At 42.4% G+C, this 24,168-nt stretch overlaps 1 protein-coding gene and 1 long non-coding RNA gene across 2 annotated transcripts; one reads left to right on the forward strand and one right to left on the reverse strand.

Moving 5' to 3' along the window:
• Positions 1-24: 24 nt before the first annotated feature.
• On the forward strand, positions 25-17,297 carry LOC115249946 (interferon-induced very large GTPase 1-like). Its single transcript, XM_029836640.1, has 4 exons — positions 25-407; positions 14,203-14,919; positions 16,299-16,547; positions 17,190-17,297. The coding sequence occupies exons 1-4, from the start codon at positions 81-83 to the stop codon at positions 17,295-17,297; spliced, it is 1,401 nt and encodes a 466-aa protein (XP_029692500.1). The 5' UTR covers positions 25-80.
• A 1,389-nt stretch (positions 17,298-18,686) lies between these two features.
• On the reverse strand, positions 18,687-19,293 carry LOC115249821 (uncharacterized). The gene is made up of 3 exons (XR_003888452.1): positions 19,250-19,293; positions 19,002-19,070; positions 18,687-18,842 (listed from the first exon to the last, which is right to left on the reverse strand). It is a non-coding gene; the product is annotated as an uncharacterized lncRNA (long non-coding RNA).
• Between the last annotated feature and the right edge of the window lie 4,875 nt (positions 19,294-24,168).

Consider the following 24,168-nt stretch of genomic DNA (forward strand, 5'->3'; position numbering starts at 1 on the left):
TCCTCACTTGTCAAGGTGAAATGTGGCAGAAGTGGTGTGACACAAACAAGAAACAGTATCGCCTCAAAGACCAAGCTGAGATGGATAAAAGCCAAAAGCAGCAGAAACTGAAAGAAATTCGAAAAAAACAATGTAGGAATTTTTGTGAACTTGTAAATGTATTTGTTGAAGGCATCTCATCTCTGACGCCCAGTGAGAAAGAGTATTTCCTGAAATGGACCCAGCTCTTAATAGACGACCTCACCACAGAGAATGTCTCTTCAATTCTCCAAAACTATGATGGCACATGGTCAGAGGTGTTGATGTTGAAAGAGAAAACTGAGCAGTCCGATCAGCTCAGAGCAAAGCAACAGGAGCTTGAACAAATATCAGAGAAACTACATAAAGCAACGTTCGGCTTGGAGCACATCAGAGAGAGAGAAATGGACCACTTCTTGTCAAAGTGACAGGTTGACCTTTCCCTGAACCCGCCCACATCTGTCAGACTTTTCGGCGCCAATCAACTTTTTTTTTTTTTTTTTCCTTCTCGCCAAGCATTGTAAAGCGAATATATACATGATCATCTCACAGTCATTAGCTCAGTCCTCCAGAACTTCATCGGAAGCTTCACCGTCTGCGAGCGCGTGTAACAAACAAAGATAGCTGCAAAGATGACTACCGGTAAGCCTCAAATTCTTCCCAAACTTTTTCTCTGTAGTTTTCTAAATAGTTTTAGAAAACTATTAATGAATGAACTATTAATGATTAACTACTATTTACGAATAACTGTGTTTTAGAAGTTACAGTAGAGGTTCACCATATGCCAATTTATCCTGGTAAGCAATCCGTGATCTTTTTAACCTGAAAGTTGTTCTATTTTTATTCTAGATTTTTAAGTGTAATTTTCTGTATCTTTAAAGTCAGCGCCGATGAGTTTGAAGGAATAACCCTCACGCAAACAGACGTTGGTATTTTACATACAGTTTTTTTTTGTTTTGTTTTTTATGAACAGCTCAGTTGTTCATAGATTGCTGAAATATAACTTTTTATGATACATTTTTCAGATCTGTTAGCCAGGGCTGAAAGATTGGTATCCGAAGACAACCAAGAAACTGAAAAAGCAGTAAAAGCATTGCTGTGTTCTGAAACCCCACTCCCCGTGCAGGGGACAAATTGCTGTGTAACTGAAATTGGTGAAATTGAGATTGAGAGGGAAACCTCGGCACTTCAACATGGGACTGACTCAAGTAAGCAGACGAACAAACTCTCCAGAAGACGTGTGAGACAGCCAGGAGGACCGAAGTCGACTGTACAAGGTAATATATTTATCTGTGATTAGAAGTATATACAAAATATGTGCCGTTTTGATGATTTGTATTTTAACGATTTTCCCCTCTGTCTAAACAGAACCATCAAAACAGAACCTTCAAACGTGCGCCTCTCTGAGCACTGTGACTCCCACGGCCTTTCCACCCTCCCGTGAACCTTCTGCCCCTGCGAGGAGACGTAGATTACGGCAAGCGTGTACCACTCTGACCCCTGTACTTACAGCGGCACCAGATCCTTTCGAACCTGCGAGGCCGATAAGGAGACGTAGGAACCAGAGACACAAGTCTAACATTGTCAGGAGATTGTTTGATGGTATATTTTATACTATATCTTCTTGACTAATAATAATAATAATATATAAAAAAAATAATAACTCATCTCTCATCTAATTACAGATTCAGGGTTGAGATTAAACGAGAGCGTTCCTGAACCGTCCTTCGACAGGGGGGAAGCGGATACAGGCTGCTACATTCATTCCCAACACCCCCAAGACATGGTAGTGCTGGAGATTTTCAATAATGTCATACGGTATATTGTTTCCTCCAATTGTAACCAAAGGTGTACTAAAACAGTGTTGAAAAAGCTGTAATTTTTTTTTCCTTTTTCTGTCTTTTGTTTAAGATATGGATGAGGATTTCAATGTTGAATATTTTAATCAAGTACCGAATGCTTTACAAATAGCTGTTGATCAATTAAGTGATGAGGATTTCAATGTTGAATATTTTAATCAAGTACCGAATGCTTTACAAATAGCTGTTGATCAATTAAGTGATGAGGATTTCAATGTTGAATATTTTAATCAAGTACCGAATGCTTTACAAATAGCTGTTGATCAATTAAGTGAAATTCCAATCTCCATTCCAATAAATTTACAATTTACAGAGCAAAATGAAAACGTCCTAGAACTTGACACCTTACGACTCATAAATAATGCCCTCGAAAACCTTAATGCAGTTAATGCAGTAGAGTTTGAAAATCATTCTCCTTCATCAGCTCTCCACACGCAAAGTGATCATGTCTTACACGCGGTAACAATCAGATCAGAGACGGATTCAGCAGAGACACAAGAAGGGGGGTCAGAGAGCAGCCCCTCAGCCCTTACACACATGGCCCCCCCCTAAACTTTCTCCTCAGCAAGGGGGAGGAGGGCTAGGAGAAAATCCATCCGATCTCTCTCCTGAGCGGGGTGAGAGGTTTTTTAATGATTTTAACACATGGAGAACAAGACGCTCCTTTAACATTCCCACTCGGGGAAATGTGCCTGACATTGCAACATTCTATCGAGATGTAACAGGGGTTATCAGCGAATTGGTGGATGTTGCCAGACGACATAGTAGTCGCAATGATTTAATACAGTTGGAGGTGGTGGGTGAAAACGTACACAATCATGTTACAGTTGCTGTGGATGAACAAGGTGAAAATATTCTACCGGCTTTTAATGGAATGCTAGATCGGATTGTGCAGTCAAGCGGTATCATTTCATCGGATGAGAATATAGAATTCATCCTTCACGTGGTGCAGAACCCAGGAGGAGGTGCCAAACGTAAGATGGAGAAAACTCTAGACTGTGAAATCATTGACAAAAAAAGACGTCACTTATTTATCGTAGACAACAGAGACAACCGGCTTTGCTTCGCCATCAGTCTAGCTCACGTTATCTACCCGAAACTTACTGAAAACGAATGCCTTGATATTGCGAGGAAGTTGCAGCATCAGGCTGGTTTAAATGATGAGACCCCCGTCACTTTCAGTGACATTGGTAAATTTGAAAATATTCTGGGGCGTAAAATTGTTGTGTTTTACAGAACATGCCACAGTAAACCCCTCTCACATTATGAGACAAAATTCTCTGATCGTTCCAATCAGTTGTTTCTCTTTTTACTACAAAATCACTATTATGGGATAAAAAATCTCAAAGCCTTCCTGGGGTCGTCAGTCTGTAATTATTGTTACAAGACTTTTAAGCACCCCTATACCCACTTTTGTAAAGGTTACTGCGCAGTGTGCAACGATCCTGCCTGCCCCACAGAAGGGTTCAACACAGTGGTTTGCTCTGACTGTAACAGAACGTGTCGCTCACCCTCTTGTTTCACCAGACACAAATTGGTCGGTTCAAGCAGAAAGTCCAGCCTCTGCGACCGAATCAAAAAATGTGCACGATGCGAACTATACTACAGTGTCAATTTGTCGTTAGACGATGCAAAGCATCGCTGTGCGGTGAAAAAATGTAAAATCTGTGGTGAAAAACTGCAGAGCGACTCTAAAGTCGATCATAGTTGTTACATTCCTACCCTCCAACCAGACATCTCACATCCTGATTTGGTTTTTTATGATTTTGAAACATTTGTGGGTCAAAATGGAGAGCATGTTCCTTTTTTAGTGCATACAAAAACATCCAAAGGTGAAGAGAAGGCGTTTTATGGTCTTGACTGTGCTAAAATGTTTATTTTGCATTTCAGGAAGCCATGATACAAACAGAACATCTTTATAGCCCATAATGCCAAGGGGTTTGACAGTTATCTGGTGTTAAAAGGTATGTTGGAACTGGATGTGACGCCACAACAGATTCTGATGAACGGGAGTAAAATCCTCAGTTTTGAGGAATCCCATTATGGTCTCAAATTCATAGATTCCCTGTCATTTCTCCCCATGCGTCTCAGCGCTATGCCCAAAGCCTTAGGATTCACTGACAAGACCAAGGGGTATTTCCCACACAAATTTAGCTCAGAAATTCACCTCAATTACGTGGGGCCCTATCCCGTTCCGTCCGACTATGGCGTAGATCGCATGACGGTGCGCGAACGGGAAGAATTTGACCCGTGGTACAACGAGGTCAGCCGAGGTACCTTTGACTTCAAAAAGGAGGCCTCGCTGTACTGCAAAAATGATGTTGACATTCTCACCCAGGGCAGTCTTAAATTTAGAGATCAGTTCCTAGGTGAGACGGGGGTAGACCCTTTTGGTTCTATCACCATAGCCGGAGCCTGTATGAAGGTGTTTCGCACCAATTATCTGACTCCTAACACTCTGGCTATCCCCTGCCCTCACAACTATTTGAATCAGAGCAAAAGATTCTCTAGCGCATCGGTTCAATGGTTAGAATGGTTGATGCACAAAGAAAAAATCTTTATACAGCATGCTCTAAACATGGGTGAAAAACAGACTGGTGCATTTTTCGTAGACGGATATGCTGAGATTGACGGTGTAAAACATGTCTGGGAATTTCATGGATGTTTTTACCACGGCTGTCCCAGTTGCTTTGATCCCACAGTACAGTGCGATATGAGAGGCGTCACCTTTGGTGAACTGCACTACAAAAGTGAGAAGAGGGTGAGTGAGCTACAGACCACACATGGGGTTCGTGTTGTAGTCATGAGAGAACACACGTGGAACCAGATGAAAACAACATGCACGGAGGTTAAAGAATTTCTCCGTTGCTTTAACGCTCCTGAGCCTCTCAACCCCCGAAAAGCACTTTTCGGAGGTAGAACGAGCGCTTTAAAACTGCGACACACGGCAGCGCCCGATGAAACCATCCACTATGTTGATGTCACCTCACTGTACCCGTTTGTCAACAGTACTTGCTCTTACCCCTTTGGTCACCCCGTGATCATCTACAAAGATTTCGAGGACCCACGCAGCTACTACGGCTTCATCAGAGCCACTGTGTATCCTCCTCGAGGTCTTTTATTCCCCGTGTTACCGCACAAAAGTGAGGGAGGTAAATTACTCTTTACACTGTGTCGCACCTGTGCCGAAACTAACAATGAGGGTGGCCCCTGCGAACACGACGATGAGGGCAGAGCTCTGACGGGGGTCTGGGTCACCGTTGAATTCATCAAAGCTCTGGAGGTGGGGTACAGGGTGGGTAAAATTACAGAAGTCTGGCACTTTGACAAGAGCAGCGACACTGTGTTTACCGACTACATACACACCTTTTTGAAAGGAAAGCAAGAAGCCTCGGGTTACCCCGCTGAGGCGACGGACCGAGAGAGCAGGGAAAAATACATCAGGGACTATCAGGAGCATCAGGGCATTCTTTTAGATGCTGGCAAAATCGAGACCAATCCTGTGAAAAGACAGGTTGCTAAATTGTGTCTCAACAGTTTGTGGGGAAAGTTTGCACAGAGAGATAATTTGTTTAAAACCACCATTGTCTCAGATCCTAAAGAATTCTTTAGTTACATGTTTTCAGGTAAATACAAAGTCGAATACTTTTCCGTTCTCCACAGCAACAGAGCTCTCATCAGGTGGAAATACACCGACAGGTACGTTCAACCCCCAGGTAAACAGAGTAATGTTTTTATTGCAGCATTCACCACAGCACACGCACGACTGAAGCTGTACAGTTATCTGGAAAAACTACAAGACAGAGTGTTTTACATCGACACAGATAGTTTAATCTATCTGGTCAAAGAGGGTGAGAAACCTCTAGAGCTATTTAGGTGACCTGACGGATGAACTGGATGGTGACAGCATTCAAGAGTTTGCAGCGGCGGGTCCCAAGAGTTACGCGTACCAAACACGAAATAAAAAGAAAGTCGTCATGCGTGTGAAAGGTATCACTCAGACCCGGGAATGTTGTGAGCGTGTGAGCTTTGACAGTGTCAGAGAGCTGGTGGAGGGTTACCTGAGTAATAAACAAGAGGGAAACACGATCGAGATCCGTCAACACAGCATCAGACGTGATAAAAAGGGTTTTGCATTGAGAAATGTGTCATTTGATAAAAAATTTAGGGTGGTGTATGACAAAAGACGACTCTTTGCTGACGGAACAACTCTGCCTTTCGGGTATTAGAAATGCAGGAAATTGAATTTGATCCTAGGTTTATCTTTCCTTTTTCTTGTTTAATCGTGGGTCCGAGCGGGTGTGGAAAGACCTATTTTGTAAAAAATGTATTGGAAAACTGTGACCGTGTAATAAATGTTGTACCTGACAATATCGTGTGGATTTATACCTCTTTTCAACCTATGTACACTGAACTGCAAAAGATGATTAAAAACATTAAATTTGTCAAAGGTCTGCCTGATTCTTTTGAAGATGAAACACTGTTTCCTCCTGATCAAAAGCATTTGATTATTTTGGACGATGTTATTTTTCAAGCCTCTGACCATCCTGAAGTGGTAAAGATTTTTACACAGTATCGCCATCACAGAAACATGAGCGTTATGATGTTGACTCAAAACGTGTTTCACCAGGGTAAACACAGTCGGACCATCAGTTTGAACAGCAATTATTTGGTCATGTTTAAAAACCCACGGGATAAACTACAAATGAATATATTGGCTCATCAGATTTTTCCATCACAAAAGACATTTTTCTTGGAGAGTTTTGAAGACGCCACAAAAGACCCTCACGGGTATTTAATAGTGGATCTCACCCCCGTCTGCCCAGATCCGTACAGACTGAGGACGGGTGTACTTCCTCACCAGCAAGCGGCCGTTTACATCCCCAGAGTGTCGACGTAGATCATCATGTCAGCGCGTATAAAAAGAAACGCACCCCTGCTGAAGGCCCTGTACCGTGCCACACCCAAGAAACGTAGAGACATTCTTATTCACAGCTCCCCGGATTTTATCCAGACACTGTGTGAGATTTCTTTAAATCTTCTAAAAGGAAACGTCCCCCTGACTCCTTCTCAATTTAAAAAACTGAAGAGACAGAAAAAAATTATCAAACTGTTGGCTGATAAAAGAACCAGTTTAAAGAGGAAGCAACAGGTTCTAAAGAAGCAGACGGGCGGATTTCTTTTACCTCTCCTCTCAGCGGTGGTACCTTTGATCGGGAACCTCGTCGGAGGATTGATACGAAAATGACTTTGAAAAAGGCCCAAAAAATGTTTCTCGTCACCCCTCATCAACTCAACCGCCTGACGCGACCCTCCCAGTCCATCAGAGATGTCGCGGAGGACGATTTGGATGCTAGGATGAGAGCCATCTTAAACGAGCAGGGGCTGAGCTCTCATGAAAAAATTAAAAAATATAACGCGTTACTGCAAAGATATCTGACCTTTGTGAAGCAGGATCAGACAGAGAATCTGACAGAGAATCTGACAAAGACGGAGGCAGAGGCAGATTCTGGGACGGACGTCCGATAGCATCATCGACGACGTGTTGCAGAGCCTCCCACCGCGAGATCGCAAGAACGCCGAATACGTCTTAAAGAAATTATCCGACCGTCACGATGTTTGGAATACAAAAGGGGAATTTGTGTACCGGGGCAACGTTGTAAAAGGGTCTCACATGATCGATCTATTCAAACGACTCTTGTTTCCTTTTAAAAAGAAAAAATCAGAGGGTTCTGAACCTCCCGGATGGACACATTTTTTAAATACTCTCTCAGAATTAAACATCCCTTTGTCTTCTATAAGTAACCCACGAGCGCGTAATCAATACCGACTCCTCAAGATGGATGCGATCGGATCTCAAGACTCTGAAACACCTGCGGATCTACCGTCAAAAACTAGAAGACGAACAAATGACCCCCCGCGTTGGATTAACATTTCATCGTGAATAAATGTAATACACAAAGTTTTGTCTTTTACCAATAAAGCGTTTATTAAACATTTTTTCGAGCGTACAGTCATTCATTCAAAAACTTTAAAAATCTTTAAAACATTGCAAAAAACAACACCCCTGCTTGGAGGGACCATTGATTTTATTTCTAATACAGCGCTGATATTTCCTCACATAGTCGTACACCATGAAGTCATTCTTTATTACATCATCATTGTACAAAGACAGTACTTGATCAAAAGATAGCCCGCACGCGCGGTGACAGAGGTAATAGATGCAATGTTGTCCGCAGACCGTCGACATGTGGTGCTGCAACTGAACGTCGTGGTACTCAATGTTTTTAGAACGTTTTTCCAGAAACTGTAAGATGCTCGGAGGGTAGTGATCAAAGTCCGGCGGAAATCCATAAGAATCAAAAAAGGTGGCTATGCCACCATTTTCCAGCGTCAAAGCTAACCAGTGCTCCCCCGGCATGTGAGCCGGATGTGTGTTGACGATAAAGTAGGCCGGGGTTCTAAAAGAGGGATTCAGCATGGGCAGTTGATCGGACGCCCACACCCCGCAAAACACATCTCCCAGCAGGCTATGCAGAAGGTTCTCTAGTTGAACGTTGTCCATCTTTTAATAATAGTCCACCAGCACCTGCCTCTTGGCGTTGATCTCCAGAATAGAATCGTAACAGGCGTAGACGATAAGGGTCGCGGTGTGCGGCAGGGGTGTTCTAAATCTCAACTCCAGCCTGAGGTTTCCGTTTGAGACGGTAGACAGTGCGTCGTTGTCATCGCTCGGATTGAGATTAAACACAAACAGAGAGTAGCCGTCATTAAAGTCATCACGGCTGATACTCAGGGGTAAATCTTTGAGATGTCTCCCGGTAGCCAGGAACATGTTGTAGAATTCTCTGACGGACACCCCGTTGTTAAAATCGGGTTGGAAAGCTTTAGCCGGAACTTGCCGGCCGTCCTGACAGAGAGCCAGGTATTCGATGTCATAGTGTCTGAAATTAAAAGGCGACAGGTCTCGTCTTCCTGTGAAAGCCTCGTGGTGTACCATACCCAGAACCACGTACTTTGGTATGCTACCCAGAAACAGATTCTCCTGGTTGCAAACCCTAGAGTTTGCCGGAATAGAGTAAGTTTTCACATTAACGCGTGAAAGGGGGTAGAGAGCGTTGCCCTTCATTAAGGCGGCGGCGTGACCTAACCTGACTGCAGGGGACACGGCTACTTTTTTAACAAATAGGGAAGCCCCCAGTACTTTTAGGCTAAAAGCAGAGTCACGCGCCCCCATGAGGCAGAAAGCATCGTTGGCTCGCGTCAGTTTAATTCTCAAATCGACAGAGTTGAGCAATAGTCTCTCGCAGAAAAAGATGTCCCCGTGGAGAGGACCGAGCAGGTGTACTTCTCTGGAACGGGCTGTGGACGCGGCTCTCCTCGTTAACCCTTTATTTGGACCGTTCACGAGCACGATAGAGTCCACTGACCCGGCGGTATCTTTGTAAAAAAGACCCCCGGTAAACTGACTGGAGAGCGTGTCCGGTGAAAAGTTGAGCAGGGTCTCAATCATGCAGCGATAGGGGTGGGTAGCGCTCGACTGAGAGATGAGTCGATCCCCCAGGGTCACGTCGCATTGACTGAAAATTGTATTTAGAGGATAATTGATAAGACCCACCGCTGCGTCATTAGCTAGGTTCGATCCGTTAGGGTTGGTGATTTTTACACGGAGATGCAACAGAGTGTCGTTCAGATCCAGATACCGGTCCCCGTCTCCGGGGATGAAAAACTCAATGGGTCCCCCGTCGGTGATGGCTGACAGGGGAGAAATTTCCGTGTAGGTTTTTTCATCGATAGACAGCTGCGTCACAGGTGCTGAAAATAAATCCAATTCGGCCAGAGTACACTCTGGAGATTTCTGATGTACTAGAGCCATTTTCTTTTTTCTCAAAGAAAAGATATTCTTAAAAAATATCAGAGCTCCGGACGGACTTCTTCACACGACGGCCTTTTGCAACTGATTTCTTCCTTTTACCGAACGGCTGTTTATTAAAGCTCGAGGGGATGCGTTCTCCGGGGGGTCGTCTTCTCTTCCTACGCGACAACACCATAATGCCCCCGGATCCTTCTTGCTTCATCTCTTGATCATTTTCTTGATCACCGGCGAACCGTTCCATCACGTGTTTGACGGCGTTGGAGGCGATGTTACTCGCAGCGGCTTTAAGATGAGGTTTAGCTATTTCGAAACCTTTCTTGGCCAAAGGGCTGACGAAACGAAATAATTTAGAAAACAAAGATCCTATCCCCCGACCGTACATGACCGGTGCACCGTAAAACCCCGGCAAATTCCCCCCTACTTGACTCTCATAATATTGTACAAATCGGTGAGGATCTTCTCTCAAACCTACCCGAGCCATTTTCTTTTTCTCTATTTTTCTCTTAGCCTTGAACACTTTGTGTGTGGATAGCTGATCAGCCTCCGGAAAATGAATGATGAGGACGCGGGCGATTGGAATATATATAACCCTGGGGTTCAAGTTCTAGGTCTAAAGTGGAGAGTCGCGATAGTCTTGCCTTATGAAAATTTTACCGGTTTGTTTTGATCCGTTTTTATCTCCACCTGAATGTTTTCAATGTGGTTTTTGGACACCGGTAAATAGTAAGCAGGATTGAAATACTGTGTGACGATTTCACCGAACGTTCCTTTTACATCAATCGTTCTCAAAAGTGGCGCATAAACGTCGCCGACCATCTGCGGTGCAACTACGTCGCTGTAACAATACATGTGATAAAACCCAGCTCGTAAATCGCAGGGATAGTACGCATACCTTTGGTCAAACGTAAACCATTCCCCTGATTTCATACCCATCAAATATGCCAGGGGTCCTTCGAAGAGTACGTGGGTTTTACCTCCCGATTGGAAATCAAATCTTTTCAGAAGACTGTCATAGACGAGGTAAATATCAGACTTTATTCTTCTAAATTGTCCGTCCATCTCGAATCTAAAGGCTGAGATGGCGTTGAAATATGATTCTCTCATCTCTTGACGATGCACCTCGCTCTCCGTGGCCGGTTCTTGAGGTTTTTCCCTCCAGTAAAAGTAGGCATCCTCCTGATAAAGGTGATAAAAGGTGTGCGGGTATGAAATCTGCGTTAAAGCTACTTCCCAGCTTCCCTCTAAATCGATATGTTGAGGCAAATCCACGCGGTAACTGGAACTCGTGTTTTCTTTAAAAACATCGACGCTGGCGTTGGAGGGTAGGGTAATAAAAAAACCCTCGTCCTTCGGACCGTACATGATGAAATGATATCCGTTGCGATCGCAAGTTGATTTTTATACGTTCTTTAAATCTGCGGCTTTGATCCAGCTGTTGAATTTCTCCGGCCAGTTTTTCCAACTTACAAAGACTTGCTTTTCACCCCTGACGACGCGATGCTTCAGAATCTTTTCTACGTGGAAAAGTCTGTCTTCCCCCATCGTTACCTTTTGTAGCTCTGGCTCATAAAATGACCCTTGGATGGGTTCTCCATCGTAATCTTTTAACTTGTACACTGGAGGGTCGCGAGGGATGCGTTCAGATACCGTAAACACCTCGTTCGTAAAACTCTGTTCATATTTTTTATCAAACACTCCTCTCAGTTTTGAAATTCTAACTAGGTCCCCCTTCTTGAAATTCATCTTGGTTTCAACCTTCCGTCGGTTTTCAGATTTACCGTACAAGTTTTGAAACACTCAACACTCAACACAAAGTGTTCTCCGAGGTTACCTCAGCGGGTTTCATCTTGATACTGCTGTGATAACTGTGATTATAGCTTTTCACCAAGTCTTGTAAGACGTCGGTGTATCGCAGAGTGTTGTTTGCTGTAAAATATCTCCACATTCTACCTTTTAATGTACGATTAAATCTTTCAATCACAGAGGCCTTAAGGTGGCTGGCGGTGGAAAAATGAACGATATTGTGTTTTCTCATCAAAGCTTCAAAACTCTTGTTAAAAAATTCTTTCCCCGCATCAGTTTGTATTTTTTCAGGCGTCTGACTTGACTCAAAAATGGATTCAAACGCCTTTACCACCTCAGCCGCTGATTTTCTCTTCAGAGCCCTGACGTAAGCTTTTTTGGAAAATATGTCTATGACCGTTAATAAATAATTATATCCGTCATTATGCTCCGACAGGGCTTGCATATCGCACAGGTCCGCTTGAAATTGGTTTAAAGGGCGGGGGGCGAAAACCCTGTTTCTTGGAAAATGTATCCTGGCCGGTTTGTGTAGAGTGTAAGCGTCCTGTCCCTGTAGAAATGTTTTAACATTTTCTCGAGGAACCGTCTTTCCCATTTGTTCTTGCACCCCCTTATGGAGCCGCTCTACACCACCGAGGCTACCGGGATGCGCGGGGTCATAGTACACTTTTTCCATGAAGCGTGTCTCAGACATGTTGAAAACAGAATGAGAAGGGATGCTCGTTTGAGAGGTATTTATTTTTTTATTAGCTGTTAAGAAATCTTTAGCATACACATTTTGTGAGTAACATGAGTAAATACATTTTGTGAGTAACATGAACAAATACATTTGTAACATTTGTAATGTGAAAGTACAGATAGTCAAAAACTAGTCCAAGACCCATGCGTTATCATCAATAGAGTTTGAGTTAAGACTTTATGATCTAGACTGAGGCAGATATCATCGTGTAATTTTCCAAGTTCTTCCAAGATGCTTACAGAATGGTTGTTTTGCACAAGTCTGCTGGTCACATCAATGAGCAAAGCATAAAAGGCTATCATATGACATGGTTTTACAACATCGTTGGACAGTTCTTTAAAAATTACTTTAAAACAATCCGACAATCCAGATTTGCTCATAAGCATCGTGTCATTTACCATCTCTTCCCAAAGTGCGGGTCCTGCACACGTTCTGGTTTTTTCCAGCAAGATGTTTTTGTTTGAAGCCGTTTTGTTCTCAATAGCCTGGTACAAGATGTTTATTATCTGACCCTTGATCAATTGGATCTTGACACCTTCTACATCGTTTACAACTTTTCCCCAGAAGCTCCCCATTTTATATCTGAAAACACCATTTTCAGATTTAAGTGTTTTCAGTCCAGTACTGAGTCACCGTGTCCAGATGTTCCTGTTTAATCTCGCTGTCGTTGTCGGCGATACTCTCGTACATTTGTTGGATGGGAGTGTAGATTAATTCGCTGGATTTCAGCTCGAACAAAAGGGTCTCTGCGGCGATCTTGACTTTCACGTAGTCAGCGTTGACACCGCACGCTTTCAGGAAATTTTGAATAGCAGGAATGAACTTGGGTGTGTAGAGTCTTTTCATCAACATGTAAAAGTTGTTGCGGTAGAAACCCGGTTCGATCACATCCAAACACTGGTGTTGGCGCTGGCTGGGGTGGTCGATCCGACATCCGTTGCAAACCTCACCCTTGTACAGGTCCAGGACGACGCTAAGTAGATGAAGAACGCCTTTTTTTACCAGACCAAAGAATTCAGATGCCCAGCCGTCAAGCTGGTCAGCACCGTTACATACAGCCCCGGGGAGATCCGATGCGTCGTCGGGCAAAGGCAGATCAGGGGTTGTTGAGCGTGAAAGACTCTCCACACCGCTCACAGAGATTGGAGAACCTGGACGTGAAGAAGCCGGAGACGGCGCAGGATCTCTGCCTTGGAGAAGAGACTCGGACAGCTCTGGAAGTGATGCTGAGTCTCTGACGGGTGGTGTCAGTGAGGGTGAGTGAGGACTGGACACCCCAGGATCCGATGCCGAGCGTCCAAGGGGTGGGGTTGGTGGAGGGCTTAGACAAGGAGTGAGAGACTCCTTAGAATCCGTGGGATCCGAGCGTTGGATGAGTGAGTCAAAGTCCAGCCTGCGAGGCCGAAGCCGACGTTGAGGGCGTTCCGTTTGTGTCTCATCCTCATCCCACAGATAGGAATTGCTCGGAGTGTCAGATCCGCTCTTGACGCTTCTGTTGGTAGACATGCTCTCCTTAGTGTTTCACTCCGGTAGTGGGTAACGTATGGTTCAGACGAACGTCTTTTATACATTTGAGATATGGGTGTGGGCTTACACGAGGGAGGACTCTTTTTTTCGTCACCACAGTGTTGTTCCAAAGACGACAATGGTGAAAAAATTTTGTGATTTTATCATCCATTTCATGCATCTTTTCGATCCATGCTGCAAGAGGTAGAGTCAACACGTTGCTGAAAACCCCACAGTCTGGCGGGTGGGGGATCCACCCTCCTCCCTTTTTAAAAAAAGGCGGGAAGGAGAAAGGCCGGAAAGGCGGGGAAAGGGAGGTGGGGGGGGGGACAGATGTGGGCGGGTTCAGGGAAAGGTCAACCTGTCACTTTGACAAGAAGTGGTCCATTTCTCTCTCTCACATCTATAGAGAAATGGGTCAGATCTATGAAGCCCATGCATCTCTGCAGAAACAACCACTGACAGGACAAACAGACTGGTCCCAGTACCCTAAACTGGCTGCAGAGCTGATGATATCAGGGCACCCAATCGAGCTGATGGATGGTGATGCAGGTCATGTGCCTATAACATGGATCCCAAGACTTTTAGAAGAAGTCATCCAAAAACTGGGTGACAAGAGAGTTTTTGTTTTGTCCGTTTTAGGCATCCAGAGCAGTGGAAAATCAACAATGCTGAATGCCATGTTTGGATTACAGTTTGCAGTGAGTGCTGGCAGATGCACAAAAGGTGCATTTATGCAGCTGCTCAAAGTGTCAGACGAGATGAGGGACCTCCTGAAGTTTGATTATGTTCTGGTGGTGGACACTGAAGGACTTCGTGCTCTTGAGCTAGCAGGTGATAGTACTCTTCATCGTGACAATGAACTGGCCACATTTGTCGTAGGTCTGGGAAACATGACACTGATCAACGTCTTTGGAGAGAACCCCTCTGAGATGCAAGATGTTTTGGAAATTGTCGTCCAGGCTTTCATGAGGATGAAGGTCGTTAAACTTTCTCCCAGCTGTGTGTTTGTTCACCAGAATGTTGCAGATGTAGCAGCTGCAGACAAGAACATGGAGGGAAGGCGACGTCTGCAAGAAAAACTGGACAAGATGGTTCAACGAGCTGCAGAAGAGGAGGTTTATGACGCAAAAAGCTTCAGTAGTGTCATTTCATTTAATGTGCAGGAAGATGTCAAATACTTTGCCCAGTTGTGGGAGGGAAGCCCACCCATGGCTCCTCCCAATCCAGGTTACAGTGAAAGCATCCAAGATCTGAAGAACTTTATCATCTCTAGAGCTTCACAGTCCACTGGGATTACTTTATCACAGTTCAAAAGCAAAGTTCAGGACCTGTGGAATGCTCTGTTGAATGAAAACTTTGTTTTCAGCTTCAAGAACACTTATGAAATATCAGTGTACAGAAAACTTGAGGTAGCGTATGGGAACTGGACCTGGACCCTGAGAAACAAGATGTTGGCTGTTGAAAACCAGGTTTACGTCAAAATTGAAAATGGAACAGTTGACAAAATCAGTCACCATGATCTTCATAACCAACTCAACGAAACATGTGAAAAAATAACAAAAAGTCTGACAGATTATTTTGACAAGGATGGAGACAGTGAAGTACTGGCTCAGTGGCGAAGCCGGTTTGAGACCAAAATCAAAGAGTTTCTTGATGGAATGGTGGAGCAAGTTGCTAAAAAATTAAATGCTGTTATCCAACAGAAAGAAGCTTGTAAAAAACTTGATGAAAGGAAGACAGAGCTTGAGAAAAACCTGCTAAAGAAGAGCAAAGAGCTCGCTCTGTCGTTAAAGGACAAAGATGAAGAGGAACTTCAGAAACACTTTAACTCTCTTTGGGCTGAATGGATTTCTGAACTAACAGCACACATAAAACCGATTGCCAATATCAACATAGCAGACGATGTAACAGTCGTTCTGACGGAGCTCGGTTTTGAATGGAAAATGATTCATCAAACAAAGACCAGCGGCAGTTACAAACAAATGCCAGAGGCTGGAAATTACAGCTGTTATGTGACTAGAAAGCACAATAATCAAAACGAAGGCCAAGTAACTAAATTTGTACAGAAAGGTTTTGAACGGCTAAACAACTTATCATGGGAGGAGGTCTTTCTAATGAGGAACAGAAACTGATCAGAGACTTGATCAGTGCCGTTGAAGAAGAGGCTCTCACAACAATACAAGCCAAACAAGTGGCAATAACAGGCTATAATATTACATACTTGCATGAAGTAGGCAAAAATGTAATAAAAGAAGTGGAAGCCTTTCACTCTGGGAAGAAATTCACTCTGAACAAAGAGTTTAGTATTGAGCTGGTTTTGTATGTATGTGACAGATTAAAGAGCTGGCTCGAAGACTCCCACACAAAATTCAAACACAACAACGATGTATACATTTATGCTGAAAGCAAGAAACCACAATTCTCTAAAGCTTTCAAAGCCTTCTGCAAAGACAGCTCATCATCTGTGGTCTTTGGAGGATTGATCTGTGACCAGCTGAAGGATTCCACCATTGAGGCCTCCTGTATCGACTCAGCCACAAATCTAGCTGATGAGATGAGATGTAACCATCCAGTGTTCAATGGGAACAGGACGAACCTGGAGAAGCACATGCTGAAATTGTTGGCTGAGGATGAAGACTTTGTTGGTTTCATGACCTACATCCATACACCGAAGAAATATATGGAGACATTCATTGGAAAAGAAGTAGAGAAATATATGTACATCAAAGACAATAGAGATAAGGTACAAAATATTCTCAGGAGGAATGTTGAAAACATCACAAAGCTTCTGATAAAAGCTTTGCACGATGCAACAAAAGCAGTAAAAACACAGAGAGGAAACATTGAGATGTGGGTGAAAGAATTTTCCAGGCTGACTCAGCATAAGGTTAAATTGAGAATTAGTTTTGAAGGTTTCAGTGACATAGACAATTTTGACTTTCTTGAAGAGCAGATAGAAACAGGTCTCACATCCAACAAGGAGATGATGGGAGATCTCTCACCTGATGAGATCAAGAAATACAGGCTGCAGCCTGATCAGATCCTGATTGACCAGCTGTGTAACTGCTGCTGGGTCACTTGTCCATTCTGTTCAGCTGTTTGCACCAACACGTTAAAGGACCACGGTCCTGACAAACACAGTGCCCCTTTTCACAGACCCAATGGGGTCAACGGTGGAAGGTTTCGTGGCACAAATATTTTTGTCGTTGAGTCATGCACAACTTTGGTTGCGAGTGACTGGTCCTTCTACCCTCATCATGATTCAGATGTGACCATACCTTTCAAACAATATCAAACAGCTGGAGAGAGATTTGCCTCATGGGAGATTACTTCTGATGGATCATTGCTGCCTTTTTGGAAATGGTTCACCTGTCGATTTCAAAAGGAGCTTGAGAATCACTACGACTTACGTTTCACTGGGAAAGGAGAAATCCCCAATAACTGGGGAAAAATTAAGAAAGAAGACGCCATCAAAAGTCTGGATAAACTGTAGCCTCAAACACAAGCCTATGGTGGAGAACTGGAGGGTTGGTTGAAATCGTGGAGCAACAGCAACACTGAGCATGAAGCTATTCTCCAGTCTTTTGATGCAGAGTGGAGGGAAAGAGAAAACTGCTGACAAAATACTTGTGTTTCCTTTTACAGCAGTATACATTCTTCATATAAAGCTGCTTTAGAAGTGTTGCTATGACGATGTCTTGAAAAAATTCTATGTAAATTCTATAAAAATTGCATGTAAATTGAGTGACAGGATGTGACAAAATGATTTGAAAATGTTGAGTTTCAAAATTCATGTATGATATTTTGCTTTGAATGAAAAGGCAAAATGTTTTGGCTTCATTAAAGAAAGATAAGAGATTCCTCTCTTTTGATTTGCTGGACTTTAAATCTAGTTTGCAATTGTGCTTAAATTAAATAATCACCTTTGTGTTAATTTTTGTTCTCATCTTTCATCAAATTGGGAAGGATCTTAGAAATCTGTTTTTTCTAGTTTTACACTTGTTTTTGTGTTCAGTTGTATTCAGAACTATAAAGTCACTTGCTGTCATCAGTAAATGTTAATCATCATGTTAATAATTCCAACATGTTGGCTTCACCTGCAGGTGAGGATCAAAGTGGGCAGGATGAAATATTATCCTCATTATTATCATCAACAGTTTAAAGGCTGTAAAATTAGGAACATTTTCAATAATAAATATATTACAGAATAATTAAAGTGTTGATTGATTTCTTTTTTACACACGTTTTCTGTTGATATAAGAGCTGTCAGATTAATCAGGGATTGTGCTTTTTTTTCTACATTTCTTCCCTATTTTATTGGATTGGGGATGGATGGAAATGAAAGTGAACAGTTCAGCACTGATGTCCTTCAGCAAGGCCTCTACACCACCAGCCTCCTGCAGACATCAAGCATCGAGCATGGCTGGACACACATTTGAACGGACCCACAAGATGCTACCAACGTCCTTTTTGACTCTTTTAGTTCTGATTGAAGGGGGTTTAGCTAAGGTCTCAGCTTTTGATACACTGATGAGTTAAATGTATTTTTTAGTCAGCTCAAATTTCAACCTGCTCGGGATCCACTGGTAAAAAAATACACATACACATTTGTGTATGAGCAAATATTCAGTGATCAAAAGCAGAACTCAACTTGGTTCAAATTTGACAGACCCTGTAAAATCGAACCTACAATGTCATCAAACATTTTTTCTTGTCCTATTTAGCTCCTATTTGATCAACTACTTGGCTTAAAAAAGGAAACACACAACGATCTGAGATGTAAATGGTTTATGTTTCTCTGTCCTTGTGAATATTTTATGGAACTGTAACCATCTAAATCCTGTTAGTGATTATTGCCCTCCAGTGGAAGAGTCTGCCATGTAAGTATCTCTTAGCAGATCTTAAAAGATGTCAGTTTGAAGTCTCCACCAATCCTGATGTAACTGATGACATCAACACTCTCCTGGTTTGGAAACTTGAATTCATGGTCATCGGGAATTTCCACTTCAAACACATCTCCAGCCAGCTTCAACACAATCTGAAGAAGAAGAAAACAGAATAAATTAGAATGAAATTAGGTTCTGCTCCAGGCTGGTTATCACTATGTGATTGAGGGAATAAGTCTGCATTTCTTTCTATAAACTGTGGCAGCTTTTTGGACAAAACATGACAACAATTCTCAACAAATCTCTCTTACCTTGACTTCCTTGCCTCTGTGTAAGGGGTTGGGTATTTCCCTTCTCTCTTCACCCCAACACCCAGCTGTCTTTCAGTTAAAAACCAGAACAGATCCATCAGCGTTGTCAAGGAAACGAGTGTTAAAATGGAGTGCCAGGTCATTTGCATCATTGCCAAGGTCAATATGGAACCTGGTTTGATCCCAAATTAGATCATTAAAGTGTTGGAAATATATCTATGAAAGTATATTAGGTGTGTTTGTTTTACCTGTCTGCATCATGCAAAACAAACCCCTTAATCTTCAGCTGATCACAAGTTCTCAGAATCACATCCTTTAATTCAAGTTGCTGTAGACATAGATATTAACGTTTGTTTTACCAACATTGTTTTATAAGATCAAACGAAGTCATAAACAGTCAAGCATCAAACAGACATGAGAAAAATACATCTATAACCACTTTTTAAAAAACAACTGTATAATTATTATATATTTTAAAAAAATACTGTACCATGCTCATTTTGGGTGTGGTTCAGACCTCTGGAGATATGGAAGCAGTTGATGGCAGCATCAATACGTCCTAGAAAGCAATATTGTACTTTTGAGACTGATGTTTTTCTCACTATATAGCGGGAGAAACAACAGCTCCTCTGAAGAGATTCTATGCATCTTTCTTTCCTTATGACAGTTAATTGGATCATTTATTTCAGAACAACATAATCTATATAATCATTGTTATTTTCCTGCCAATCAGTTGATCTGATAATGATTAACACATAAAACGCTGTAAAAAAAAAAAAAGTCGCCTGTTTACCCGTGGATGCTACTTTATTGCAAAAACTTTATTACATTTGCATTGAGTTGTTTTAACTGCCATAAATATCATTTATGTTGTCATTTTATGTCTGTAGAATATTTTATTCAACATTGTTTATTTTTATGAATATTTAATTCCTTTATTTAACACATCATACAGGCGGAAGTGGTTTCTGTTCTTTGTTTAGTGACGGACCTTTAATGTGGTACTCCACTTCACGAACTTTTATTTGAGGTAATACTGCAAGAAGAGGAAGTTGCAGAAGACATTCTTTTTAAGACATTTTTCTTTGCTCATGGTGGACTCATTCCCTCAGGGGTGCAGCCAGCGAGGTAATCTGTTTTTCTTATGTTGCGTTTGTACGTGTTGTATATGTGAAACCTGTTTAATTGTGTCTTGTGCTAAACAGTTCGACGGTGGTGATGGTGTTTACGGCGATGTCGAGCCAATAAATCATCTGTGTCAAAAGAACTGTGGTCCGTGCTTCTCTGACGGGAGTGATAGTCGAACTCGAGTCTGCTTCGACGGACCTGCTCGGGCCCAGCAAGGAGGCGCAGACGGCTCGTCAAGAAGGAAAAGCAGATAAGCCGATGTTTAACAAGAAGACACATGTTCAACGGTTTCCCATGAACGTCCACAAGTCAGACACGCAAGTTAAAATGCTCTGAAAAGGGACACAAGTCTGGAAAACCACAAGGGACTGTGAGGTTTATGACAGTAGTCACAAGTTTAATGAGCAATTAATGTCGTTTACGTTTGATGTCTTATTTGAGCACCTCATTCGTTAAAGGGGTAATCTGTACATTTTGAAAGGTTTGAAATAATTCATGAGCATTTAAGTTTAGTCCTTTAATGCTTGCTTTAAGGGTTAATTAGAAGCAAAATTATCTTTAAGTTTATTGACCTGAGTGCCTCAAGAACATGTTTAGGGCTAAACTGCTTATGTCAGACAAGCTAATGACGTATAGTTAATTTCTAAGTAATTCATTTGTCAAAAGTAAAAACTGTCACTCTGAAGTAGCCTTCAAATGGCAGAACCAGAGCAGATAGATGAGCCTGATGATGCACAAGTAGTCCAGTTTGAAGAGCCTCGTAGAAGTGAAAGAGAAAAAGGAAAAGAATTTCACAAGGAAAAGACTAAAGGGCTACTTCTACGCTTTGACAGCATTTATGACCGCTGGAAAGCTCTCAGCAAGGTTGCTAAAAGGTCTGTAATAAAAGAGGACCCTAGCAACATTCTAGAAGAACATATCAGTACTGTTCAAAGGGAGTTGTCAGAGCTGAATATTGTTTATGATGAATATCGGAGGACTGACAGCCCAGAACATGAAATGCGCCGCAAGATGGATAAGTGTGTATCTGTCACAGGGATTGTGGTTCAGAATGCCCAATTTCAAATGCAAGGAACAGCAGAGAAGATTGTTTGGCCTGATGCTGGTTCTGTATTTGCGTCGTCTGTATCAAGCGGCTCACATTCAGCCTCTAAGTATTCTAAAGCTAATTCTGTTGTCTCTAATGTATCCTCAGCCAAAAGACAAGAAGCTGCAGCAGAATATGCAGCCACACAAGCTGTACTGAAGATTATGGCTGAACAAGAGGGTCACCAAGAGAAACTGCAAAGACTTGAGGTCGAGGACAAGCTGATAGCTGCAGACCAAGAAGCAGCTGCAGTATCTCGCCGTCTACAAGCAGAAAAGGAAGAAACTGAACGCAAAATAGAAAGAGAGAGAAAAGAAGCTGCACTTTTAAAGCAACAAGAAGAAGAAAGTGCAGCAAGAAAAAGGTCAGTCAAAGACTTAAAAAGAGAACTTGAGCGTTTGGAGGAGCTGAAAAGACTGAACTCAGCCAGAGCAAAGCTTCAAGTTTATGATGAAGGTGAGATGCTACACAATACAGAACTATCTACAGATATGCAAGCAACCAATCAGATGAATCCTGTGTATCAACACACACAACAAAGTGATTCAGCTCCAAGACATGTTGTTCAAGATAATTCAGGAGAGCTTGTCAAAGTTTTGGCTGAGGCCATATCAGCAAATAGGCTACCTATCCCAGAGCCTATCATCTTTAGCGGTGATCCACTCAAGTTTAACCACTGGAAGTCATCCTTCCATACACTGATTGAGAGGAAAAATATTCCAGCAGCAGAAAAAATCTTTTTCCTTCAGAAATATGTAGGAGGAGCTGCTAAAGAGGCTTTAGAAGGATATTTTTTGACTGATTCAGAAGACTCGTATCACGCAGCATGGGACTTGCTTAATGAACGATATGGTGAGCCCTTTGTAATTGCTAAAGCCCTCCGAGACAAACTACATGCTTGGTCAAAAATAGGCCCAAAGGAGAGTGCTGAACTGAGAAAGTTTGTGGATTTTTTACGTAACTGTAAATCTGCCATGACCCATAATGAGAGTTTAAATGTTCTTAATGATGGAATTGAGAATCAGAAACTTACTGCCAAGCTACCTGACTGGCTAAGTACCAGATGGAATCGGAAAGCTACTCAGTATCAGCTGGAACACAGAAGGTTCCCAAGCTTTGATTATTTTGTGACTTTCCTAAGCATGGAAGCTAGCATCGCATGTAACCCTATAATTTACAGCAGAGTGAATCTGAGAGACTAAAAGTTAAGAACCAAACCACAGTTGTTTTCAAGAATAGAACTGTTGGTGCAAAGATCCTCACAACTAACACTAGTGAGAAGAGCATAGTCACATGTGTGTTTTGTCAGAAAACAGGACGCAGCTTATATAAGTGCAGAAGATTCATTGAAAGGCCTCTATCTGACAGAGTAAAGTTTATTCAAGTCGAGAAATTGTGTTTTTGATGCTTAAGTCATGGCCATCAATCCAAGAGCTGCAGTAAGCGAATGGTGTGTGACATCTGCTCAAAACGTCACCCTACATGTCTTCATGAAGATCGCTTAAAACAAGAATCAAAGAAAGAAAATTCTGAAGCACAAAGTGTAACCAAAGAAATCACATCTAACAGAGTTGTACAAGACAGTAATAATACTCAGACTTCAACAATTATACCTTTTTATGTATCAACCTCAAGTGATTCAAGCAAGGAAGTTCTCATCTATGCACTGCTTGATTCACAAAGTGACTCGTCATTCATTCTTGAGGATGTGGCAGTTGTTCTAGATGTGAATTCAGAGCAAGTTAAACTGAAACTCTACTATGACATCAAAGAAAACAGTAGTCATATGTAAAAGACTGAAAGACCTACAAATAAGAGAGCTATTCTCCTCTAAGAAAATCACAGTGCCAACAACTTACACTCGTGAATTCATTCCTGCTAATCGCTCACACATTCCAACACCAGAGACTGCCAAGGCATGGCCTCACCTGATGCATCTTGCAGAGCACATTGCTCCACTATTGGAATGCGAGATTGGCCTACTGATCGGTTACAACTGCCCACAAGCACTGATGCCCAGAGAAGTTGTAATTGGGGAAGAGAACCAACCATTTGCTCAGAGAACTGATTTAGGTTGGAGCATAGTGAGTTATGGTGAACAAAAAGAAAATGAGATTGATGCAATTGGTGTAAGTCACCGCATCATTGTAAGGCAGGTAATACCAGCACACAAACCAACAGTCAAGCTCAAGAGTGAAGTTCACTATGTTTGTAACACTCGTATCAAAGAAGTGGTTACTCCAGATGATGTAATCAAAGTGCTGGAATCAGACTTCAGTGAGCGAGTGGGAGAAGAAGCAGTCTTCTCTCAGGAAGATCTCCAGTTCTTGAACAAGCTGAAAGATGGAATCAAACATAAACCGGATGGTCATTATGAAATGCCCTTACCCTTTAAACAAGACAAGCCAGACTTACCCAATAACATGCCATGTGCTGTTCATCGTTTGAAGTGTCTAGAACGAAAGCTCAAGAGAGACAAACAATACTGCATGGATTACATTAACTTCATGCAAGACATCATCACATGTGGTGATGCAGAAAAGGTCCCAGAAGAAGAACTCAACAATCATCCAGCCTGGTATATTCCCCACCATGGGGTATACCACCCTCAAAAGCCTGGGAAAATTGGTGTAGTCTTCGATTGCTCAGCGAGGTTCCAGGACACATAATTGAATGATCACCTTCTTACTGGACCAGATCTAACAAACAGCCGGGTGGGTGTCCTTTGCAGATTCCGTAAGGGCCCTGTTGCTGTTATTTGCGATGTTGAACGAATGTTTCATCAGTTCCATGTGAGACCTGAGGACCAAGACTACTTGAGGTTCTTATGGTGGGAGAATGGTGATCTCGAGTCTCCACCATCAGTTTTTCGGATGAGAGTTCATCTCTTTGGGGCAGCCTCTTCACCTGGGTGTGCCAATTTTGGTCTGAAACACATAGCTCTTGAAGGTC

The sequence above is a fragment of the Takifugu rubripes genome, chromosome 5, assembly GCF_901000725.2.
Source record: "Takifugu rubripes chromosome 5, fTakRub1.2, whole genome shotgun sequence".
Lineage (NCBI taxonomy): Eukaryota > Metazoa > Chordata > Actinopteri > Tetraodontiformes > Tetraodontidae > Takifugu > Takifugu rubripes.

Excerpts from the sequence above, each read along its gene's own strand:
- LOC115249946 (XM_029836640.1), top strand. The coding sequence starts at position 81 with ATGGATAAAAGCCAAAAGCAGCAGAAACTGAAAGAAATTCGAAAAAAA. Across the intron at positions 408-14,202 it reads CAACGTTCGGCTTGGAGCAC|ATCTATAGAGAAATGGGTCA; the intron begins ATCAGAGAGAGA and ends TCTCTCTCTCAC. Across the intron at positions 16,548-17,189 it reads TCAAAGACAATAGAGATAAG|GAGCTTGAGAATCACTACGA; the intron begins GTACAAAATATT and ends CGATTTCAAAAG.